Source organism: Scyliorhinus torazame, chromosome 1, assembly GCF_047496885.1.
Source record: "Scyliorhinus torazame isolate Kashiwa2021f chromosome 1, sScyTor2.1, whole genome shotgun sequence".
Classification (NCBI taxonomy): Eukaryota; Metazoa; Chordata; class Chondrichthyes; order Carcharhiniformes; family Scyliorhinidae; genus Scyliorhinus; species Scyliorhinus torazame.
In genome coordinates this window covers 169,828,067-169,854,305 of record NC_092707.1, presented here as the reverse complement: position 1 = coordinate 169,854,305, position 26,239 = coordinate 169,828,067, and the positions used below count along the sequence as shown (strand labels likewise).

Below are 26,239 nucleotides of genomic sequence, written 5' to 3'. Positions count from 1 at the left end.
CCCACCCAACACTAAGGGCAATTTAGCATGGCCAATCCACCTAATTTGCACATCTTTGGACTGTGGGAGAAAACCGGAGCACCCGGAGGAAACCCACGCACACACTAGGAGAACGTGCACACTCCACACAGACAGTGACCCAAGCCAGGAATTGAACCTGGGACCATGGAGCTGTGTAGCAATTGTGTTAACCACTATGCTACCGTGCTGCTCTGTATTAATAGTATATGTAAAACTGGGATATATCAACCCCCACTATTTATGCATTTCTGCCTGTGTTCTCTGATGCAGGTGCAAATACAGAGAACTGCAAGACATCAGCAAGTCATCGTGGGGTCCTTATGCAAGTTGGACTGGAAAGTCGATTTGTGGAACGAGTGGAGAACGCTGATTCCATTTGGGCTTGCAGAGATGCCTGCTGTCAGAAATGTCACTGTAATGTTGCATGGCTGCTGGAGGGGAAATGTTATCTTTTAGACTGCAGCCTGCAAGGAAACTGTCAGCTAAACCAAACGGGTAGATCAGATTCTATTTTAATATTTATTCATAAACTTCCTCCTTGTGGGGATTCACAGAGTCCTGTGCTCAGAATTTTAGAAGAACATTTTCATTACAAAGCCAAGCCTAGGACTTTTGATATGGACACTATTGACAGAACTCTGGTTAAAGGTCAGCTATCTGGAAAACCACTGATAGCAAAACAAAATAAAATATTTTCCAGGACAAGACGTGAGGCATCTCAACCAAGTGGAAGTTCTGCAAAGTTGCCACAAACAGGTAAAGAATCAACTTCTGAACAGTCAGCAACCACACCACCTATCAATGTCAACAAGAAATTAAATCGGTCTAAAAACACACAGCATTTGCATGAAGATCGACAGACCTCTGGGAAAAGCCCTAAGGAAAATGAAACTGAAAATGATCAAATGACTAAACATTCTGCATCCAAGTCAGATGGGAGAGACTCGATAGAGGTGCAGACTCTACCTCCAAAGGTAAACCTTGAATTTGTTTTTTGAACAAACCCTTCCCATCTGACCAAATGCTTAACTAAAAACGATAGGTGCAGAAATATCTTTCTTCAGCGTTAAGTGATTGTATTCTTAATTTAAATGTGTAGTTTACATTTGAAAGCAATTGGGGGCACACCATGTTCGTGTGTTGAATTGTGTCACAGATGTTCATTGAATTTTCACACGGTAAATTCCCAGTGAAGACATTGGAATTAGTGCACGTTGGGTAATTCACCGCAATGGAGTATCACTGTATATGTCACCTTAGGCCACTCTTCTTCCATTCAACCAGTGTAGTATTGCAACTGGCCCAGAGGAAAGTCGCCATCCTGACGAGGAATAATATTTTGCTGTAATTCTTATCAAAATATAGAATACTTTATTTACTATAAAATGTTTTTACAATTGTGGGTATTTTTCTTACATTTTGGAAAAATGGAATGCTAAATTTTACCTCCAACATTTAAGGGTAAATGTATTGTCAATAATCTAACTAATAAAAGTACTAATCAGGCCAGAATTATGTTCTCCCTGCCATATTGAAGTTGCCAATTTCAATGTGAGAAACTGAAGCAAGTGCAGTTATAATGTGGACTTGGTATTCAGCAATGAACTTTGGATGTATTCCATTGAATGATCTCCAACCATCCCACATAGTCAAATATTATATTTTCCCATTTCCAATAAATTCATTAGTCTATTAGTAATATGTTCAAAGAAAATTAAACAAAAACAATGTCCCAATGCATTTTTCTTCCTTATTGCTTGCAACAAGGTAGAGACTCCCAAGGCAATCCTGGAGGGTTGGCAATCTTATCTGAGCACGTGGTACATACATGCTAGCCTCATGTTACATCTGCCATTTCACCTTACACAGTGTAGGATGGAGCGAGCAGGGTGAGTTGGAATTGTACAGTTCTGCTTTATCACTTCAAGCATCCAGTTTTCTTGAATTTAATTTGAATAATATAAATTGATGCAGCAGATTAAAATTAAACTTTGCTTGGCACATTCTCCACATTGCAGTTACCCTTTGAACTTGATGACAAGCTGTGCAACGTATTGAGTGACATTTGAAATGTTTTAATGCTAAGATACACTAAGCATACTTCAGTCTTGGAGTTTCTCAGAAGATATTAAACCTCCTCGTAGAAGCTAATAAATGTCATTCATCTAATATTCTGATTATATTTGGTTACTTTGTGCTCCGTGGTTGGGATTTTGTTGATTAAATAAAGATCAAGTTTATCATTACGTGCTAAGTTTTTGGGGAATGGTTCTCAAATCTTTTTTGGTTGTAACTTCAGGGCCATCTGAAAATAGCAATGAAATAACACTGCTGAAAAGAGGCTTTTCACAGTAACTTCATTGAAGCCTACTTGTGACAATAAGCAATTATTATTAAACGCGGAGGTAATCTGGAAGGAAAGTGTTTCCAAGAGAAAATAATTATTTTAAATGGGTGATCTTCAAATTTGTATAAAAACATTTAGAATCGTTGGAATTTAATCTTCATGGTGATATTGAGTAAAGTTGTAAGAGCTTCTTCATTGTTCTGCATTGTTTTGTTGCGATGTTGATTCAGTAAGTTTGCCGAGTGAGTAGCAGAGGCGTAAAGAAACAGGTGGGTGTCGGGTTTGATCCATAGTTTATGCTAATTTAGCAGATCTCTCTTCGCTTGGCAGTCGGGGGGGCGGGATTCTGCGTTTCTGAGACTTGAGTGTTGACGCCAACGCAGAATTCATGGACTTTCACGACAGAAACACTGATGCCACACCTTGACCGATTCCGCTACTATTAAGGGGCTAGCACCGGTGCCGGGTGGAACACAATCGATTCTAATGAAAAACGGTACAAGATTCACCGGGTCCATGATTAGCACTTGGGAGCCTGACAAGCTGCAGCCGCACATACACATGACGAATCCCACACACACGTATCCCAGCCAACAAGATGGCACAGGTTTTGCTGGAGCATACAGCTGATGGGTCGATGGGGCCAGAGGCCACCTGGGAGGGGGTGCCCTGGGGAACTCCTGTACGACCGGTGGCACTAAGTTCAAAGTGGGCTGTTAGTTGCTGGTTGCGGCAATGGTGTTCCATGCTCATCCACCCCAACCCCACAGCCCACCACCTGGCCACCCCCCATTACACCCCCGCCCCCCCCCCCCCCCCCGGCCCTGGCAGAAACCCCCGGCCCTGGCAGAAGCCCCCGGCCAGTGGCACAACTGTCAGCACACTATGACGATGGTCGACACTTTCTGTATCCCCTCTCTTTCCCTCAACAGCATCATGCCGGTTTCACGGTTTTTAAAAGCACAAGTTAATCGCAACATTGGGCACTCGGGCCATTGGAGGCAGAGAATCGCGGAGGCCCCAGAGAATACCAGGTCAGGCCGCTAATTATATGCAAACGGTGTCTACTGTACGAGTGTTCTGGAACGCATTGACGCCGCTGTCGAGGTGATGGAGCATTGCGATTTGGCGCCTGCACCATTTTGCCGTCAGAACCGACTCTCTGCCCAATTGTCTTTCCCGATTTCGGCGTCGGCTAATGGAGAATCCCGCCCAGAGTGCTTCAGTTAGCCCACAAGCCCTGGTTTAGGAAGATACAAATCAGCCAGGGCTCCTGTTGTCTGTCCAGTGATCCGTTGTGTGCATGTTTGTGTGAATGTACGTCCACATGCTCTCTTTATTACATTCTCAGGAAAGTACATTTTAGGAACATTTTTAATATGCATATTTTCTGAAGTTATTTTGAGGCCACTGTATACTTAGTTATGTGTTCTTGTACGTGTTCTTGTACGTGACGTATGAAGTTATCGTGCATCCTGACTGCTGTGCATATGGGAAGATTGCATTGAATGTGCTTGATGTGGGTCAACTAGTTTTAAATTTGGTATCTAAGTGATGATGGAACATGTGGATTGATGGAAGGGCTTTGTCTACTGGAAATCTTAATGGTTGCTTTCAAACTTTCATGGTCATTGGCTGGGTGGTTTGTGTTGAGCGAATCTCTGCGAATGAGCATTAGATTTCTTGTATTTCTCCAGGTCCAGACAGTGGCCAAACATCACTTGTCTTGATTATAATATCCATTGTGTTTCAGGCCAATGTTTGATGTAAGCGGAGCTGCATTTTCCCTCCACTGACTCTCAAATCTTCCAATTTCTTCCCTGCTCACTTCCTCCTTATTTAGGACATTTTGCTTTGTTAGAAGGACTGTATAAATTAAACTTGAGACAGTATCATTTGAGATTGCATATTAAAACTGACATTCCTACTTAATAAGTAATTTAATGCTTCTGTTGTATTTCTATTTATTTTTTTCAACACTGTTGTTTCTGGGTTACTGCACAAATAGTTTGAAAGCTTTATTTTACAAATACATTTTGAAACAGTTCCGCTTCAGATTAATTTTCAAATTATCTGTTAAAAATCTCATTTTGATTTTGCCATAGTGTAGGTATAATTAAAGCATTAATTTTCTTGCCAATTTCTGCAGGTCCCTGGAGGAACCTCGATGCCAAATGCAGCGCCTTTGATTAGTCCTCTATCTAATTCCAATTTGTCCAGTCTGTCAACCCAACAGAAATGGATGCAACTGAATACAACAAATGACAGCATGGTTGGGACAGTGCCAGTTACTAGCATTCCAACACTGCTCCTGAGCACTCCACTAGCACAAGTGAAAACCACTGCGACGGCACAAATTATAACTCCTGCTTCCATATCCAACATTACAACTGCAACCAGAGGTGTCCCAGAGAAACCAGGTGAGCTGAATCCATTAGCTGACCTGCTCTGACGTGTGGATAGTACAAATATTCTATGGGCGTGAATTTCCAGCCGTGTCGGGTTCTCGTTTGAATGCAACGCGGCTAGAGAATACCGAGAGAAACTTGCAGCGAGCCTCCATGCCTCCTGAGATTCTCCGGAGTCCCGTGAGACCTCTGCGTCGGAACCATGCCCCAAATGGGTGGGACCGAATGATGCTTGTGGACGTAGGTCATAAACCTACTTAAGACCTTCCTGTCTGGGATCCAGCGGCCTCCCGCGATTCCTTGGCCTCCCCAGCTAGGCCGCAGCCAGGCACCGATCAAGAGCTGCTCCATGCAAACGTGGACCAGGCAGAACGGGACCTGGGGAGTCTCCCGGGCCATCGGCTACACCAGGGTGTTCAGGGTAAGTGCAGCGTGGCCCCTTGCCCACCCCCTGGAATGCGGGCACCTTGGCACTGCCACCCTGGCACTGCCAAGGTATCCGGGTGGCACTGCCAAGCCAGCAGGAACGTTGCCAGGGTGGCAGTGCAAGGGTGCCAGGGTGGCACTGTCGGGGCAAGGGGGGCGATGCCCATGAAATGAGGGTAGAGGGGATGTTGAAGGGTTGGGAAGTGCAGAGTAGGTACGTAGGGGCATCCGGGAGGTTGGGTGGGTGTCCTAAAAGGATGGGGGTGCTGTGAGGAGTCTTGGGGTGGGGGGGGCCTGGAGGGAGGGGGGGGCCTGAAGAGGGAGGGAGGGGGGGGGGGCTGAAGAGGGAGGGAGGGGGGGGGGGCTGAAGAGGGAGGGAGGGGGGGGGGGCTGAAGAGGGAGGGGGGGGGCCTGAAGAGGGAGGGAGGGGGGGGGGCCTGAAGAGGATGGGGGGGCCTGAAGAGGAGGATGGGGGGGGGGGGTGCTGACGAGGAGGATGGGGGGGGGGCGCGTGAAGGGGGGGGGGCGCCTGAAGAGGGGGGGGGCACCTGAAGAGGGGGGCCCACCAGAGACCCCCATAGCGGTGCGTACTCACTTGGGGGATGTGGGGTCGTGTCCACGTGTGTGGAGGGTGACATTGACCATGAGTGGGGGTGGACCCACACGCTCACTTAGAGATCGGGGCACCATTTCAAAATGGCGGCCTGATCTCTTGCGGTCAGCACCCCAGTGCTAAAAAAGTGTGGGCTAAACCGGCGAGAAACCCCCCAGGTCCCAAAAAGGTGACTAAGTGCCATTGAATAGCAGTGGGGAACTTGTCAGTAGAGCCGGCGGGAAACTCCCTGAAAAACCCGTCACAAATTAACTTTGAAATTTTGGGGGCAAATCGGGCCCATTGTTTCATTGACGCTTCCAGTAGTGGGGTGGGGGACCAGCAAAAATAAATATTGCAGCACTGATTCCTGCTCAATTTAATGACGGTCAACAGAAGCCTGACTACAAAATCCATAATCACATCAAGTCACCAGGAGGGGTGACGGGTAGTATTTTGCCATCACCAACTGAGCCATTCACCCACTGTAACTGGTACTCAACTAATTTTCTTCCTATCCATGTTAATCACATAAAAATTGGGCAGAACCTGCAATGGAAGGGTCGTCTGCCCGAGCAAATTATTGGTCATGAATTTATGTGAAATTTAACCTTACTGTTTGTCTTGACCAAATTGCTTTTTAAAATACCAAAGAGGAAACTATCATCTTGTACAGGAGCTTTTTGTTTTCATCATCATCTTTTGGAGGAGGGAAGAAGAAACTAATTTGAAGGACAGAAAGAACCTGCACTTATAAAGAGCCTTTCACAGCCTCTGGTTACCCTGAAGTGCTTCACAGCCAATGGAGTACTTTTGAAATCAGAGCAGAAACTGCTGGAAATATTCCGTATCTGTGGAGCAAAAAACAAGAGTTAACATTTCAGATTGATGGTCTTTCATCAGAACTACTTTTAAATTATAGCCACTGCTGTCATGTAAGGAAACACATGGGGCTGGATTCTCCATGCCACGTTTCTGTTTCGCCCCGCTGGTGGGATGCTCTGTTATGCCGGCCGGTCAATGGGGTTTCCCATTGTGGGGCAGCCCCACGCTGTCTGGAAACCCCCGGGCTGCCGGCAAAACTGAGCATCACACCGGCGGAGAATCCAGCCCGGTAACTAATTTAACACAGTCTCTCATTCAGCAATGAGAGTAATAACAGAATCTGTTTTTTCATGATGTTGGTTGGGCGGGGGGGGGGGCGGTAAATGTTGGCTGTGCATTAATCTTGCTTCCTTGCACCTCTAGAATACTGTCATGGAACTTCTGCATCCTAGGGGCAGCACGGTGGCTTAGTGGTTAGCACTGCTGCCTCACTGCGCCGAGATCCCAGCTCGTGTGGAGTTTGCACATTCTCCCCGTACTTGAGTAGGTTTCGCCCTCACAACCCAAGAGATGTACAGAGTAGGTAAATTGGCCACGCTAAATTGCCCCTTAATTGGAAAAATTGAATTGGGTACTCTAAATTTAAAAAAAATGTAACTTCTGCATCCACTGTGAGGTGAGGGCAAACAAGACCTCTGTTTAATGTCTCATCTAAAAAGATGGCACTTACAACAGGGCATCACTCCCTCAGTACTGCACTGAAGTGTACATGCAGATTTAGCTCTCGAGTGTCTTGGTGGTTTTAACCTTCTGACCCTGAGGTGAGAATGCTATCATTGAGCCAAGGCTAACACCTGAAATTAGGTTTCCAGCCTATAGCTTCCCGATATGTGTTCTTGATTTAAAAGTAAGCTCTTCATGCGGTATTGATTTTTAAAAATGTTTTGAAATCTGTTGAACTTGCAGCACAAGCTTTTACATATAACTGGAATTGTCTTGTACCTAATCCACTTGTCTCACCAAGGATCAGGTGTTGAACTTTAAATATTATGTTCCCAATTTCTCAGATTTGTTTATGTGTACAATTCTATCAACATCTTGTGCGTTACCATGTACCAGAAACTGAACCGGACTAGCCATATAAACACAGTGGCTACAAGAGCAGGCCAAAAGGCAGGAATTCTGCGGCAAGTCTTCCTGACTCCCCAAAGCCTGACCACCACTGACGAGGCGCAAGTCAGAAGTGTGATGGGATACTCTCCATTTGCCTGGATGAGTGCAGCTCCAACATCACTCAATAAGCTCTACACCATCCAGGACAAAGCAGCCTACTTGATTGCTACCCCTTCCACAAACATTCAATGCTTTCACCACCGACAAACAGTGGTAGCTGTGTGTACCATCTACAAGATGCACTGCAGGAACTCACTAAGGTTTCTTAGACAGTACCTTCCAAACCCATGACTAATACCATCTAGAAGGAATCATTTCTGGAGGTTCCCCTCCAAGTCACTCACCATCCTGACTTATATATCGATGTTCCTTCACTTGTCGCCTGGTCAAAATCCTAGAGCTCCCTCCCAGCACTGTGGGTGTACCTACACTTAGGAGTGCAATGGTTCAAGAAAGCAGCTCACCACCACCACCATCTCAAGAGGACCTAGGGATGAGAAATAAATGCTGGCCTAGCCAGCAACGTCCACATCCTGTAAATGATTGCAGCATTATGAAACACCATATTATTTATTCCTGGGCTATATTTTGCATTTTTGCTGTCTACATTGACGTTTCTAAATAATTCCTCTGTAAAATGCATATTTTGTATCTTTACTCTGTTTTCCCCCACATTATAATCAAAATCCTGATTTTCACTGGAAATTTAAATCCAAATCCATGTTGGTGTCCAAATTTGTTGACCACAAGCTAACAGCTCAGGAAAAATGTTATTAATTTGAGAGTGAGGGATGGTCATTAACTAAGAAAAAAATTATTACTTGTCCAGAAGGATCAAACTCAGTGTCCTTCAATATTGTTTTAATGGTTTGAGAGTGACATATATTCAGAGAGAGTCATCTATCTGGATCACTCACAGAATACAGTATAGCAATTATCAAAACCAGTTTACCAACTACATACAAAAAGCAAATTTACTCAGCAAAAAACAAAATTAAAATTACACTTTTTAAAAACAAATAATACGTAATGGAATATTGAGCTGAGCAGTAGATGTGATAGAATTGACGATGGAATGAGAATGATTTAAAATATTGCCTCAAATCTTCCGAGCTAACTCAATCCAACCCGACCCTACCTTGCTGTCCAGTTGGCACCCGGCCCCCTCACCAACTAGGTCATCTGCCCTTCAACGCTCAATCACCAACAGACTTAAAAGCTGTTTAAATGTCCCAAAGCTTTTCAGTGTGTTAGGGAGCACTTACTAGAACTCGAGTACTGTAAAAAGGGAGTGTGGCTTCAGTGTGGATTCCCTTTACTGATCTCTCCGAGGTTTCCGGTGCTGACTGAGTTCTCCATCGGAAGATTGCCCAGAAAAATCGAGGGAAAGTAAGTGAGTTCATTGTTTATCAGGTCAGGGTTGGAGAAGAGGTTTCCGACCCCGTTTGGAAGGTTTGGGCCATTAACTAGGTATTTAAGGATATTGAATCACAGATTGCCTGAGTCAATTTTATCAATTATGTTTAGGCTGACTCTTTACATAAGCTATAAATGTTAATGAGGATTAGCAACAGGTTAGCTTTTGAATGAGAATAGAAAGCATATTCACATTTTTCAACATGCCAAGGGCAATCATTATTCAGTGTGCTGAGCTGAAGCTGAGTGGTTGGTTGATATAGGATGGTCGTTTGGATTCTCTGTGTTAAAGCATTGTTTGTCTTCTGTGTTAGTGATGAAGGAATTGGTTGTTTCTGCGGGAGACAGTGTGGAGGTCACTCTGCCAAAGAATGAGGTTGAGCTGAATGCATATGTAGTACCGGAAACATCTAAAGGTAAGAGGACTGAATTTCTAGTTTCTAAGGAATTAAAGCACTGGATGAACTGTGTTATCTTGGTTAATATTCAAAGCATTCATGTCTTCACTTTCAGATTTTAAAAACAGTCAAACACCCCTTCCACTTACCTTTTCAAGTCTGATATCTAACAAGCCATATGTTCTTGGATATCCCCTTATGGGTTCGAAAATGTTAGCTGATGCGGAAAAATTGGCTGATGTTTGTTCATATACGCTGTAAACATTCTAGTCTGGGAATGCTTGAGGCCAATGAGTTTCTGGATTTTTGAATTTTATACATCATGGAATAACATTAGAATGCCTAACCGCAAGTGGCTGAGCTGGATAGAAATTTGTACCTGTGACATCAAACAATGCCGAAGCATAAAACTCGAATAAAAATAAATAACATGCTGACATTTTTCTGCACCTTTTTTTCTGCACCTTTTTAGAAACCGTGGTTTAAAAAACCAAACTATACCTTAGGTCTGTTAATCAGCCCCTCAAGCCTGTCCTGCCACTTAATGAGATCATTATCAGATCTGTGGCCTAATGCCATATACCAGCTTTTGACCTATATCCCTTAATATCTTTGTTGAACAAAAATCTCAGATTTAATATTCACAACTGTTCTAATTATTGTTTGCGGGGAGAAGTGCTCCCTAGCATCTCTCTGGAATGGTTTGGCCCTAATTTTTAGACTATGCCCATAGTTTTAGAATCTGCAATCAGTGCAAATAGATTATTTTTATCTACCCTGTCTTTTCCTACTAATATCTTGAAGACTTCGATCAGATTATCCCCATACCTTCTAAATTCTAGCGAAGACAGTCCTAATTTGTAAAATCTCTCCTCATAACTTAACCCCTGTAGTCCATGTATAATTTTTTCTTCCTCCTTCTCTCTCTTTCCTGAAGCTTCCACCGAAATAGCCAAAGGTTGTTCATTAATTTTCAGTAGAAGCAGGACCATTAGGATAACTAGAAAGGCCAACGCATTCCCCCATTTGCAGTTTGTTAAAGCACCATTAACGGCAAGTCTCTGAATTGCTTGGGCCTGCTCAAAAATTTCCAGGCAACTGCCTGTATTCTAACTTGCACTGATCCTGTTCAGCGATCACCCTGTCTTTGCTAATCCACATCGGCTCCCAGTTCAAGGACAGCACAGTGGTTAGCACCTCTGCCTCACCGTGCCAGGAACCAGGGTTCAATTCCAGCCTTGGATGACTGTCTGTGTGGAGTTTGCACTTTCTCCCCGTGTCTGCATAGGTTTTCTCCGGGTGCTCCTGTTTTCTGCCGCAGTCCAAAAGGTTAGGTGGATTGGCCATGATAAAATTTCCCCTTAGCGTTCAGGAATGTACGTGGCATTATAGGAATAGGGCTGGGGAGTGGGCTTATAAGGGTAGGGCCGTCTTTCGGAGGGTTGGTGCAGACTCGATGGGCCAAATGGCCTCCTACTGCATTGTAGAGATTCTATGAATAATTTTTAATTAATTTTAAAATTCTCGTTTTAAGTTCAAATAGATCTATGGTCTCTTCCCTTCTGATCATGTAACAGCCTCCAGTTCCATAACCTGCAGATATCTGCACTTTTTGGCCTCTTGCACATCCCCAATTTTCAGTCACCCAACTACTAGCAGTTGTACATTCAATTGCCTCGGCCCTAAGCTCTGGAATTCCCTCCCTAAATCTGGCTTCCTATCTCTTTCCTCCTTCAAGACGCTCTTTAAAACCTCCACCTTTGACAAAGTTTTTTTGTCATCTGCCGTACCACCTTGGGTGACCTGGCGTCATATTTTGTTTAATAACGTTCCTGTGAGCACTTTGAACCGTTTTGCTGCAGGTGCTATATAAATATAACTTGTTGAAATGAATGTCCATAGAACAGAACCACAGAATCCCTGCAGTGCAGAAGGAGGCTATTCAGCCCATTGAGTCTGCATCGATCCCCTGAATGGCGTCCTATTCCCATTCAACAATGTAATCATTTGACTGGCTAACAGTGATCCGATGAGAAATGTAATGACCTTTTTACCTTTAATGCCCCCCCCCCCCCCCGGTGGTAATTTAGTTTCCCTCTTTGTGTTGCATTCTGCCCTGGGCGCCACTTACTGTCCTGCATGCCCCCTCACCCCCTTCCCTTGCCCCACCGTGCTTCGCTCTGTGCTTCCCTTGGATTCCTTTTGCCTCCCCTCCCCCCTCTGCCCTTTCTCTTGTGTGTACATTCCCTTGTCTTCCTCCCTTTCCTCCCCCCCCCCCCCAACACTCTTCCCAGTCGCTGTTGGTCTCGAACAATTCTTGGAACAGGCTGATGAATGGCCCCCATGCTTTGTGGAAGCCCTCGTCCGACCCTCCGATGGTGTTCTTGATCCTCTCCAGGTGGAGAAATTCCGCCAGGTCAGCCAGCCAGTCTGTGCCGTGGGTGGTGCTGCTGATCGGCAGCTGAGCAGGCTTCGCTGGCCTGCGATTAGGGAAGCTAAAGCCTGGGCATCGGCCCTCTTCCCCAAATGAAGATCTGGCTGGTCCAATACCCCAAAGTCTGGCACGGCTCCACCCTCGCCCCACAAACCTGGATATCGCCTCGAAGAAGGCTGTCCAGAACCCGACAAGACTGTGCATGCCCAGAACATGTGGGCATGGTTGGCCGGGCCTCCCTGGCACCGTTCACATTTGCCCTCCACCGCTGGGAATAAACTGCTCATTCGGGTTCGAGTAAGGTGGGTTATGTGCACCACATTAAACTGCATGAGGCTTAGCCGAGCGCAGAAGGAGGAGGAGTTGGCCCTACTCTCCAGTAGAGTGTCTCTCGGGGCCCTGGGATACCTTGCCGTCTCCTTGCAGAGAAAATGTTTAATTTGGAGGAGACTGAGTTCCTGTCCCGTCAACAGGTCCATGACCTCCGTCAGCTCGTCCAATGTCACATGTCTGTCCCCTATGTAAAGGTCCCTGACCATTAGCGTCCCCCATCCTGTCTCTTTTTTAAAGGTGGCTTCAAGCATGGCTGGCGGGAATTTGTAGTTCGTGCAGGCGGGGGCAATGGAGGACATCTCGATTATACCAAAATGTTGCCTCATTTGATTCCACATTTTCAGTGTGACGACCACCACTGGCTGGATGTGTACGTTGATGGGGGGATGGGAGCGCTGCCGTGGCGAGGACCCGGAGGGTCGTTCCCTTGCAGCAGGACTCCTCCAGCCTCACCATTCCATGTTTGGTTCTCCTATCCATTTCTTCACCCTCTCGACTGTGGCCAAGAGGTGGAAATAGGCCTTGGGGAACGAAGATCGGTGTGGATCTCAACAGGAAGAGGAACCTCGGCAGAATGTTCATTTTGATCATCTGCATTCTTCCCGCCAGGGAAAGTAGGAGTGCATCTCATCTCTGTAGGTCCTTTTTAACTTCCTCCATCAGACTGGTCAGGTTCCACTTCTGGATCTGTGTCCAGTCAAGGGCTATTCGGATTCCCAGGTAGCAGAATTTGTTTTGGGCTAGTTTGAATGGTAGTCCCTCCAGCTCTGTCCCTCCCCCGTTCGGGTTTGCCAGGAATGCCTCGCTCTTGCCCAGGTTGAGTTTGTAGGCCGGCAAGGCACTAAACTCTCTCAGAAGGTGCATGATTGTTTTCAGGCCGTTCTGTGGGTCCAAGACGTAGAGGAGCAGGTCACCCACACAGAGCGAAACTCTGTGCTCTCTGCCTCCTCTTTGGATGCCTTTCCAGCTTTTCGCGTCTCACAGAAAAATCACCAGGGTTCGATTGCTAGGGCAAACATAAAATGAAAATTGAAAATGAAAATCGCTTATTGTCACAAGTAGGGTTCAAATGAAGTTACTGTGAAAAGCCCCTAGTCGCCACATTCCGGCGCCTGTTCGGGGAGGCTGGTCGCCTGCCTTGGTCTGCATTCAAAGCCAGCGATTTAGCCCTGTGCTGAACCAGCCCTTTAAACCCACACAAACACAGAGAGAATGTGCAAACTCCACACAGACAGTGACCCAGAGCTGGAATCGAACCTGGGATCTTGGCGCCATGAGGCAGCAGTACTAACCACTGCACCACCGTGCTGCCTGAGCGGGGACAGTGGGCATCCCTGCCTTGTGCCTCTGTGAAGCTGGAAGTATTTAGAGCTGGTGGTATTGGTCCGAATGCTCGCCTTAGGGGCATTGTACAGGAGTTTCATCCATTCGCTACCTATCCTTGACAAAGCAAGTCTGGACCTATGCGACCACCTCTGGTATGCAGTTCTCCAGTCTCTTGGCAAGGACTTTCACGAGTATTTTCGAGTCTACACGAAACAACAAAGTGGGTCTGTGTGATCCGCATTCTAACGGGTCCTTGGACTTTTTTGTGTATCAGCGAAATTGTGGATTATGTTAGCGTGGGGGCAGGGTGCCCCTTGCTAGCCAGTCTGCGAACATGTCCTGTAGGTGTGGGTCAAAGGCTGGTGCAAATTTCTTATAAAGTCCGTCTGGAACCCATCAGGTCCCAATGCCTTTCCCGCCTGCATGAAGCTGATACTCTCCATGATCTCTTCCAGTCCTATTGGTGTTTCCAGGTCTTCCTTTCTATCGTCCCCCCCCCACAACTGCCATGTACAGTCCATCGAGGAACTGTTTCATCCCCGCATCCCTGTCGGGGGGCTCGGTGCTGCACAGCCCTCGGCAAAAGGTCTCAAATGCTCGGTTGACCTCTTTTTGCTTGATTACCAGTCTGCCTCTGCTATCCAACTGCGCTATCTCCCCCATGGCTGCCTGTGTCTCAACTGGTGAGCCAGCCTTTTCCCATCTTCGTAGAAGGTTCCCTGTGTCTGGTGAAGTTGGTGCACTGCTTTCCTGGTGGACAGCAGGTTAAAATCCATCTGCAGCTTTTTCCTCTCGGCCAGAAGCTCTAATTGCCTGCCGACCCTCTCTTCCCTATCTCTTTGTGCCTTGTAGGCTATAATCTCCCCCCTAATCACCACCTTCAGAACATGGAGGGGGCAGCACGGTGGTGCAGTGGTTAGCATTACTGCCTCACGCTGCTGAGGTCCCAGATTTGATCCCGGCTCTGGGTCTCTGTCCGTGTGGAGTTTGCACATTCTCCCACAACCCAAAATAGATGTGCAGGGTAGGTGGATTGGCCAGGCTAAATTGCCCCTTAATTGGAAAAAATGAATTGGGTACTCTAAATTTATTTTTACAAAAGAACATGGAGGGTGAGACCTCCCCGTTCCGGTTATTTGTAACATACACGCCTATGGCTTGTGACCTTATCGTCCAGTAGGTCCACGTCCAACCTCCACGTGGGGCGTTGGGCATGGCCAATCTCCAACCTCACATCCATGTAATGTGGAGCGTGGTCGGAGATAACTATCACTGAGTATTCCACTCTTACTATTCCTGGAAGCACCGCTTTCCTCACTGCAACAAAGTCTATCCTTGAGTATGCTTTGTGGACCGGCGAAACAAACTAGAATTCCTTCTCACCGGGGTGTAGGAACCACCACTGGTCCATCGCCCCCACCTGTACCCTGGCCATGCCCATCCTTTTCCCCGATCGCGTGAATTTCCACCATGGTCTTTTTTATGAAGCCTGTGTCGTCTCAGTTGGGTGCGTACATATTTACCAGAACTACTGGTGCCCCGTCTAGGACACTGCTGACCATAACCTACCTTCCCTTCCCCCCCTGGTCTGGAACTATCCTTGTCTCCGTGAATCTCTTACTAATCAATATGGCTACTTCCCTAGTCCTTGTCCTGTAGCATGAATGGTATGTCTGTCCCATCCACCCCCTTCTTACCCGCAGTCGGTCCTTCTCCCTCGGGTGTGTTTCCTGCAGGAAGACTATCCGCCTTCAGGCTTCTCAGGTGGGCGAAGACTCTGGATCTTTTTTTATCCTGCTCTGTTCCTTTTGTGTTCTTCACCTCCCCTTCCCTGCATCACCCTTTCCCCGTCTCTCTCGTCTCTCTATCTCTCTCTCCACCTCCCACCCCGACCATCACCAGGTGCTCCCTCCCTGCTGGGAGGTGCGCCACGGTTCCCCCATGCTGTCTGTCTTCCCGTGCTAGCTATTTCTGTTAGTATGGTGACCCCCCCTCCCGGGGCTGGTCTAGTCCCTTCATTATGCCCGCTGACTGCCCGTTCCCCCTGTTTAATCCCTCACCTGCCTTCCCCTGTCCTCGCTTATTTCTGCGACCCAATCTTCCCTTTATGGTCAGAACGAGGCAGCACAGTCCCACGCAAATATGCTCACAGTCCAATGAGCCTTTTGCTCTTTCGCACTCTTTCTCTGCCAAACCCTCATCGTTGCTGTGTCTGACCCTTGTCCAGGCCGTTGGTTCGGACAAATTCATTTGTTTCCTCTGGGGTGTTAAAGTAGTGTTCTTTTTTTTTTGTACGTGACCCAGAGCCTAGATGGGAACAGCAACCGAAACGTACCCCGTTCTTGGACAGGGTCGATTTCACCTGATTAAACTCGACCCTTCGTTTTGCTAGATCTGCCCCAATTTTCTGGTAGATTCGGATTTTGTGTCCTTCCCAGGTGCTTCCTTTTGTCTGCCGTGCCCACCGCAGGATCCTCTCAAGGTCGTGATATCGGTGGAGCTTTGCGATAATCACAATCGGCTGCTCCCCGGCTTTGGGTTTTGGGCTGAGTGACCTGTGTGCTCTGTCGAGTGATGGGGGTTTGGGGGAAGCTGTCTCTCTCAACTAAGTTGCCCAGCATTTCGGCGACGTAGTTCACTGGGTCTTTGCCCTCGATGCCTTCCGGCAGGCCCACGATCGGAATATTTTGTGGTCCAGTCCTGTTCTCTTGGTCCTCAACTTTCCTCCTCCACCAACCTTTTCACTCCTGCCTCCAGGGTGACTATTCTGCCGCTCTGGTCCATTGAGGCCTTTTCCAGGTTGAGGATCATCCTCTCCTGAGTCTCTACTTTCTTTCCCAGCCCGTTGAATGTCTTCTGCATGGTGGCCATTGCCTTTCCGCTGCCATCTTGACCGCCACCTGGATTTCTATCCTGGTCGTACCCTTCATGGCGTTCAGCTTCTTCATAAGGAAATTCTTCCATGTCTCCAGGTGGGGTGGGTTGGGACAGGCGGGGGGGGGGGGGGGGGGGGGGGGGCTGTGCTCGGGTCGTTGGTCGCCCTCTCTCCTGGATGGCCGGGGCCCCTTCGCCTTGTGGGTCTGCAGTCTTGTCCACTTGATGTTCGTGGTTCTTTCTGCCGCTTCTGCCGTCTCTTTGGCCCCTCGAGCTCCCGTTTGCTGGCATCTTTTCTTAGTTGCCCTCCTTTTACTGTTGAGGTATTTTTTTCTTCTAAATTTGGGCGAAATTTGACTAAAAGTGTCTCTTCTTTTTGTCCTGGTTTGGGGGAGAGCGCCTGATGTGCATCCGCTCAACACATCACCATCACCGGAAGTCCTCGAGAAACATAATTTCAACAAACTAAGTCAAAGTAACTCATTCAAATCAGCAAGACAGAATATATTTGTAAAAGGTGTGTCATGATCTAGTTGGCAGTAAATTAGATGTAATAGCTAATTAGATACTAAGATGGCAAAGAAATGAGTAGCACATTAATGAGAATATGATTTTAGAATTTTTTTTACCTCATTCAAATGACTTTACAGAATGGAAGACTTCATTGAGAAATTTTGATCAGTTTATCTTTACTTAAAATATTTGTTTTTTTAAATGGTATTTCTCAGAGATAATTTTATTAAAATTCTTTCATTGATTCTCCACCTTTTTCACACTCATTCTGAAAACAGGTTAAAATTTCTTCTCCAAGGATAGGATGAATCTGTGCTGTCACCTGGTGCAGATGAACAAATGTTGGGACCTGATTGAATAGCGATAACCAAGTTACTATATGGGGCTGGTTTAGTCCAGTGGCTAAATAGCTGGCTTTTAAAGCAGACCAAGGCAGGCCAGCACTGCGGGTTCAATTCCCGTACCAGCCTCCCCGAACAGGCGCCGGAATGTGGCAACTAGGGGCTTTTCGCAGTAACTTTATTTGAAGCCTAATTGTGACAATAAGCAATTTTCATTTCATTTCATTTCATATGACTCAGTCAGCAACATTTGAAGCTGGCTATGTAATTAGAATCATAGTAACATTATCAATTATACACAGTAGTCAAAATAGTGTACAAGGATTCATATCTAATTTAACTTCAAGTCACGTCCTTCAAAAAAGTCAACCATTTTTAGTCCCATCCGGAGTTGAGAATTTTGTTATAAAATTCCATTGTTCTGGAATGTCTTAAAATCCTCAAAAGGCATTTTTAAACATAAGTTTGCCTTCATTCTGAACATTGAAGATGCTGTGCTGGAGAGTACATACAGGAATTCAAAACTGGATGAGAGCTCTTGTACTTTGTGGAGTAAACTGAGATTGTCTGTCTATAATTCAATGTCATCATCTAATATGGTTTATAATACAGAGATGATTTGGGTAGCACCGTGGTTAGCACTCTTGCTTCCCAACGCCAGGGTCCCAGGTTCGATTCCCGGCTTGGGTCACTGTCTGTGTGGAGTCTGCACATTCTCCCCGTGTCTGCGTGGGTTTTCTACGGTTTACTCCCACTAGTCTTAAAAGACGTGCTGTTAGGTAATTTGGACATTTTGAATTCTCCCTCCGTGTACCCGAACAGGCGCCGGATTGTGGCGACTAGGAGCTTTTCACAGTAACTTCATTGCAGTGTTAATGTAAGCCTACTTGTGGCAATAAAGATTATTATTATTATTATTTACAGTTTTAAAAATATTTTTTCAAACTTCCATAACCTTTTGGACATTTGTATTAATTGTGTGCTGTATACAATATAGTAGCTTAAAAGTCTGGTTGCTACATTTTGTGAGTTGTATAAAACATTTTTCATATTACTTGTAGTTTGGTTACTTTTTTACAACTTAAAATGAAGCTGAAGAAATGCAAAGCTGAAGAATATTTCATGTGTATCAAAGGATAATTCATACAATCCTCGTGAGATTTTTATCATTTAATTTTTCTTGTACAAAATTAAGAAAGTCTGTTGTTTTCTTCAGGTGGTTTTGTGAATATTTCCAATCTAAAGAGTCCCATACCCTTTTGCAGCTGTAAAATCTCACAACGTAATAGTTTTTCTTTCTCTGTACTTGACTTAAACCAAATAAGTTTAAGAGCAGCTCAGTGGCTGCTGACCCTGGAGCTTCCCAGTTCAGATTCTTCCAAGTCAACGCCAAGCATTAGTAATTATGCCAATCCAACAATTCTAGTGTAAGCAAAATCACTTGATCTGTGGCTGAGGATTTCCTTGGTGAAACAGAAAAGAGGAACGGTTAGTAAATGTAAATCACTCAATGGGTTCAAATATTTTTAAACAACATTGGTGGAAAGCTACTTACTATTCAAAGCATTCCTGCTCCATGTTCTAATGTATATAATGTTGCCCTGAAAGAATTGTGGTTATAGCAAGCACTAGTTTTACAATGCAACACCACTTTCATTCTGCATTGTTCATGTTTTCCAGGATCGAGCTATAAATATGAATGGCAACTTATCACACATCACCCACAGGATTATAGGGGAGTGATGGCAGGCCAACACTCAAAGACTCTTACACTCTCCAGAGTAAGTGGAGGAAAATAATTAATTGCCCAAGTGATCAAGTTGTTATTATAATGACAGATATGTTGGGTGGGTTCTTTCTTAATGTGCTACACCAGGAATAATAGTGCATAGACTGCTCTAACATCATGATGTGCATGAACACAGTATGTTGCTTAGGACCATATTTTTGACAAATGTTTATTTGATCCAATTTTACACAATTCATTCTCAAATGAAGCCCCATGATTTGACCATGTTCGTTAATTATTAAAAGTGATTAGGAATCCGTATCTATGAATAATTTGGAAAACATTGCTGTTGGTCCAGTACCTCTCTTTGTGACCAAATCTTGGGACAGGCATGAGACTTGATTTGTGCTAGCACCACAAATAGCAGATGTGGGCCTTGAATGATGATTTGAAACATACATTTTTAATTAATGAAGAAAAGAACAAGGGTAGATAGATTATGCAGGTGTTCTTTGTTACAGAATTGGGAATTAAATTATGACTACATTAAAGTCCCGCCTTTCACGAATTCCTTGTTTACAAATTTGCTTACCCATGCTTGTACTTTGTACACCAAATCACCCATTGAATGAGCAATGTTCGCTTATCGGCATACTTGATCCCCTCTCTCCTGTTTCTCCTGAAGAGATGGCTACCCTAGCGAAACATAGACCTCAACCACATAGTGGGGAGATGGTGTCTAAGTATCTGGAAGCAGATTCATTCTATTAGTCCTGGTCGCAGACATTTAATTCTCTTATTTTTAAACTTAATCCGACAGGATTAAGAAACGGTGACTATATTGGTTGCAGCGGAAGTGCAGCCTAAACTGAGAGATTAATCTGGAAATGTCCAAATCTCTCGTTCCATAGCTGTAATAATGGCTCTGTGCAATTTTGAAATGTTCTCAGATTTTATCTGCCAGTTTTGAGGTCATTCATTTTTTTCTTGAATGAGGACTGTCTCTTTTTCAAGATCTTCAAGGGGTGTCTTGTGTTGCTCAGACGCTTCCCCCATCTGTTGTGTACAAGTACCACAATTCTCTGTACAATAGCTGCACAAATCAATACTGGCCTCACATTGCTGGAACCTATCAAAATGACTCCCGTTGAAAAGCACGTTCATCGTTCGCGAGTTCACTGTTTGTGAGGTTTCATGGGAACCTAACCCCATGAACAGCAGGGTGTGACTGGAAATCGTTACACCCAAAGTGATTAGGTTTAGAACATGGCCTTCATGCAGTTGTATCAGTAAGAATTATGCTAGGTATTTAACAGTTTACCGGGATGTGAATTAGGTTACAAATGGGAATCTACATTGGGCTGGATTCTTCGACTGCGCCCGCTGCATGATCGCCACGGACGGGACGTGACCATGTAAAGGTCCATTGACCTCCGGTGGGAATTTCCGGTCGCCGGGCTGGCACGGCGGAAGAATCCTGCCCATGGAAAATAAAAGCAGGAGGAGGCCATTCGGCCCTTCGATCCTGCTCCACCTTTCATTATGGTCATGGCTGATCATCAAATTCAGTACCCTGATTCCGCCTTCCCCTCCACCCACCCTCCCCCATACCCCTTGATCACTTTAGCCCCAAGAACTATATCTACTTCATTCTTGAAATTACACAATGTTTTCGCCTCAACTAGTTTCTGTGGTAGTGAATTCCACAGATTCACCACTCTCTGGGTGAAGAAATTTCTTCTCACCTCAGTCTTAAAAGATTTACCCCTTATCCTTATACTATGAGTTTCAAAATCTCACTCTGCTAAACTCCAATGAATATAATCCTGACCGACTTAATCTCTCCTCATATGGTAGTCCCGTCATGCCAGGAATCATCTTCGTAAACCTTCACTGCACTCCTTCCATAGTAAGAACATCCTTCCTCCGATAAGGACACTAAAACTACACACAGCTCCAGGTGTGGCCTCACCAATGCCCTATACCAGTGTTCTTCAAACTTTTTTTACGGGGACCCATTTTTACCAACCGGCCAACCTCCGGGACACAACCTGGCCGACCTTCGCGACCCACGGCAGCCTACCTGCACGACCCACCATTTTCTCTTTCTTGTTTGCTGCTGACAAAAATGGAGCAACTGGTGTTGGGTCCCTTTGGCCCTCATACACGCTCCTCCAATGGAACCTGTTGGATGAAGGTGAAGCCTTCCGGTGTCAGAAATTATGGAGTCTCCATCTGTCCAAAGTTCTGCATTTTTTTCCTGTAAAATTTTATCAAATAACCCCCCCCCTGCCAAACCTGTAAAAAAAAATTAATAACTACATAAATAAATAAAATGAATAAATTTCCCCCCCCCCCCCCCCGAACCTGTAAAACGAAAAGCTGCGACCATTTTTTTTTTTAAAAAAGGGGCTGCACTGCGCATGCATGCCCGATCATGCATGCGCAGTGCAGCCGCATTTTTCTTACATGTTCGTGGCCATTTTGAAGGCCGCTTGCAGCCGGCGTTATTAACAGCCGGTTGCTGCGGCTGTTACGCACAGATTTGCGCGATCGGGAGCGCTGCGACGGACGGCTCCGCGACCCGCCCCCGAGTTTGACAATGCCTGCCCTATACAATTGCAGAAAAACATCTCTATTCTTCTACTCAAATCCTCTTGCTATGAAGGCCAATCATTTGCCTTCTTTAGTGCCTGCTGTGCCTGCGTGCTTACTTTCAGAGACGGATGCACAAGGACACCCAAGGTCTCGCTGAGTATCCCTCTCTCAATTTACATCCATTCAAATAATGATCTGCCTTCCTATTCTTGCTGTTGAAATGGATAACCTCACGTTTGTCCAAATTATACTGCACCTGCCATGCATATGCCAACTCACTCAGCCTGTCCAAAACCTGCTGAAGCATCTCTGCATCCTCCTCACAGCTCACCCTCCCAACCAAATTGAGTACCCAATTCATTTTTTCCAATAAAGGGGTAATTTGGCATGGCCAATCCACTACCCTGTACATATTTGAGTTGTGGGGGGGCGAAACCCACGCAAACGGGGAGAATGTGCAAACTCCACACAGACAGTGACCAGGAGCCGAGATTGAACCTTGGATCTCGGCGCTGTGAGGCAGCAGTGCTAACCACTGTGCCACTGTGCGACCCGTAGATTTGGCGATAATACGTTTAGTTCCCTCATCCAATTAATTACTATATAATGGTAAAGTGGGGACCCTAGCACGCTGCGGTACCCCACTAATCACTGCCTGCCAATCGGAAAAAGACCCATTTATCCCATCAGGGTCACTAAGCATGCCAGCTTCCCAGTAAATAAATAACCGAAGTATATACTTCAGTTGTTAATTTACTTTTGTAGTTGACCTAAATTATATGATCCGAATAGTAAAATGTGAATAATGGCTGACTTGGCAAAAGATTATTGTACATTTTGTAAGTTAATTGATGCAGTATTTTTGATTCACTGCAACAATTTATAATCCTTACCCCAACGCAATCTTTATCTTTTTAAAATATACCATATGTCCTTTTGTAGGTTTGCTGAAGAAGATTTTAATATCCTTCTATTGCTTTTCACACTCTAATTTTTCTACTATGCTTTCTCTTCCATGTACTTTCTCGTCAACTCTACCTCTGTTTGCCTACCACATTTCTATTTGCATTGGCTGTTCCTTTATATTTCATTTTTGTCTCTTAGTATGTTTTTCCACTTGATATCTGCATGTCTAACATTTTTATATTACAGATGCCTGGTGGTTATATTTCTAAATCTTTTCATTCCAGCAGAGATCTGGAAGCTAAATATTTGGTGGTTAAATTGCCAGGAATCATCTGAAGGATGTCTGTCTCTCAGAATCTAAATTTAAGTGGTGTAACATAATAACAGTAGCTGTAAAATGGCTTCTTTTGAGGATAGATGATACAAAAAGGGGGAGAGTAGAAGATTAACAGTGGGATAGGGATAGAAGAGTATTTTGGGGCAAACAAAGGTAGTTTTCAGTGATTTATATTTGTATTGGTAAACATTAGAGATAAGGTATAGTTTTAAGTGGGTTTAATGTAATGTTTCTTTGGAAGGAAAGATAGCACCTCTAGTTAGATTCATGCAGGATGAAGCTGTTTATGTGGGTGTTGGTTGAATTCAAACTGCTTCTATTATGCTTCGAAAGGGTTATGGCGTGAAGAGTAAATAAGGGCCGGCAGAAGTAGCAGCTGTTGCTTAGCAACTTGGGGTGTTTTACTTTAGAAAAGCTTTTGAATTTAGTTTTTTAGCTGAATGTGTTTGCAGTTGAAGAAGGACACCTGGGCGTGAACATCTCTCAACTGTGACGGGAGAAACTAGACCGGATAGAAGAGCTGCAAAGAGGCAGGCTTCCCAAAATCCAGATAATCAAGGAAAGTAAGAGAACAGAGACCACTGTCTACTCTTCCTTTGAATTCTCCTGAACAATACAAAGAGTTCTGAGCTAAGGAGACATTTGCAATAACCAGAATTAAAGTGGGAAAGCAGATTTCAGAGGTAAAACAAAAATTTGATGCCATTTTAATAGAGTCTGGGAATCGAGAATGAAAACAATTGTGATAGTTGTATAGCAGTCAAGGCAACAAAATCCTGAAGGGGGGGTGGTGCAAACCTGGATACTGAATTCATTGTGGAGCAGAAGCTTTGAAAGAATAATTTGGAAAACCTGGACTGAATTTCGGAATGCATATCGCTGATGGAAAGGAATATTCTGGAAGAATATTCTGAAGCATGTTTTTTGAGGAATGGAGTGTGAAAATTCTCATGTGACTATCATCTGGAAAGAGTTTGAGGGGAAATCCACAGACATTCACTTGGGTTCAGAGTGTAGAATGTATTTGACCACAGCCAATTTGTGAATTTATAAAATCTTTGGGTTGGATTCTCTGCTGTTGGGATTCTCCATTGCGCCGGCAGCAAACTCATGCCTGGGGATTTCCCGACAGCGGGGGCTGCCCACAATGGGAAACCCCATTGGCCGGCTGGCGAGACAGAGAATCCCGGCGGGGGCGCGCCGCACCAAAAAACTGGTGCAGCGGGATGAAGAATCCCGTCCTTTGTGTTGCTGAGATCACTGTAGTTTAAGATATATTTTGTAATCTATGTTGACCTTAAAAGGAGTATTGTATCATAGTCCAACTTGTTGAATGTTTTTTTGTTGTTGTGAAAATGAATTAGCGGTACTGTGACTCTTCCTCCACGTTATAAAATAAAAGTTATGGTATTTTGAGCTAGGGTCCCATTCTGAGATCTTCCCATTCAGTTATCACATGGGATCATGACAGTTTAATGTCAGTAAAAAGGGATGATTTATTTTTATCCTCTAGCAGTCTGGTTTTCTGGTGTTAAACATTCATCTATTGAACATTGTTGGGATCTAATTTGTTCCTGGTGTCTGGATGTGCTGACTGATCTAACCAACTATTTTAGTGGTTTATGCATTGCTGGAACAAATCAGGAGGGTGTGAAGTGCAGCATACGTTTTGATATTTATAATACAGATATGCTTTGGATATATCGGGCTGGATTTTTCTGCCTCGCCCGCTACAAGAATGCCACAGGAGAGTCGCGGACAATGGACAAGTCCATTGACCTCGGGCGGGCTTCTCCGGTCACCGGGCGGATTAGCCAGAGAATCCCGTCCATCGTATTGTATCCTATTCTGAAACAAACGTTGTTGCTTTACACAATGGGAAGTACTTTTTATATGTAGTTTTAGCACAAATGCAATGTTTATGTGGTGTGCCACATCATAACCTGAACGATACTTCAATTTTTCAGCTTCCGGTTGGTATCTACATGTTTAAAGTAATTGTTCAAGGAGATAATGCATATGGAGAGGGATCAGTGAATGTGACTGTTAAACCAGGTTAGTATTCATGTCTTTAAATATGACCAGGTATAGCAGGAGATGCAGAGTAAGAGCAAAAAGAAATTACAGCACAAGTGTATGTTTTAATGTAAACAAGTTGACTGGCAAGGTGCTCTCTGCAGCAATGCACAGCCAAGCCAGGGTGCCTTATTGTAGGACCATGTATGCTGAGAGTGAAGGCATGAGTTAAAAATTAAGTTATTGAATGGAGGAGAACGTAAATTGAGATGACCCAAAATTGTATATCCAGTTGTGTGTTAATATCTTTGGGGTGCTAACTTACAATATCCTTTAATATTTTTCAGAACCTGCTGACTATTTGTTGTAACCAATTACGTGACATTAAGAGTGCTTTCAGATTACAAATTAAATTGTGAACAATCAGATATGAAAATGTGACCACATACTGTAAACTGAGAGTCTTTTCCTGTTTAGAGTATTCAGTAAAATCAATAAGTGAAGGATCTGCGTTAATCTCACAAGTTCATTTTATGCAATCAATTTGCAGTAATTTCGAGTTACCATTAGTGAAAAGCTCAGACTTGCTCTTGGAGATTTTAGATGTTTTATTTTTAGGTACAGAGGAAATGCATGCAGATGTATGATTTTCTAAATGTATTACCCGTTTATCTTGCACAGCATTGCCCACAGATTTCAACACTTAAGTATATTTCTGTCCTCTGGTGAACAGGAACAGAAATATAATTCAGGCCCACTGTGAAGTCATACATTCTGTTGGTATTATAGTTATATTAAAAACCTAGTAACAGTACAAAATTCCAGTCAACTTTTCATTATAAATTCCTGTGACCCTATTTATAATGGTAACTACCTGTGTAGCCTTATCACACAATTAATCCATTGACATTAGGATGCAGTTACAATGTGTTGAACTTAACATGCCAGTTTCCATTGTAAATGTGTGTATAGGAATCAATAATGTGAAATGTGTTTAGATTTTTTAAAAATAAGACCAATCAATTTCTCATTACTCTGATTGCAAGGCTATTTTTTTTTTTTAAAGAAAAGGAAACTGTGACTATCTTGAACGGATTCAATGGAAAAACAGAAGCTTATTTTTAAAACAGTGGTTTGGGGAGTATGTGGGGACAACTGAGGTTATTTTCAAAATATATAATGGAGTGATACCAAGGTATGGAATCAAAAGAGCAGAATTGTTGTTT

The 26,239-nt window shown here is 44.4% G+C and overlaps 1 protein-coding gene across 4 annotated transcripts in view; it reads left to right on the top strand.

The window, feature by feature from the left end:
- LOC140416604 (dyslexia-associated protein KIAA0319-like protein) overlaps positions 1-26,239 on the top strand; it is a 142,085-nt gene that overhangs the window by 43,703 nt on the left and 72,143 nt on the right. For all 4 annotated transcript variants that reach the window (XM_072501139.1, XM_072501141.1, XM_072501138.1 and 1 more), the window contains 5 exons: positions 292-995; positions 4,518-4,788; positions 9,523-9,624; positions 19,108-19,208; positions 24,965-25,052. In XM_072501139.1, the coding sequence (XP_072357240.1) occupies positions 292-995; positions 4,518-4,788; positions 9,523-9,624; positions 19,108-19,208; positions 24,965-25,052 (1,266 nt within the window). The remainder of the gene's footprint in view (positions 1-291; positions 996-4,517; positions 4,789-9,522; positions 9,625-19,107; positions 19,209-24,964; positions 25,053-26,239) is intronic.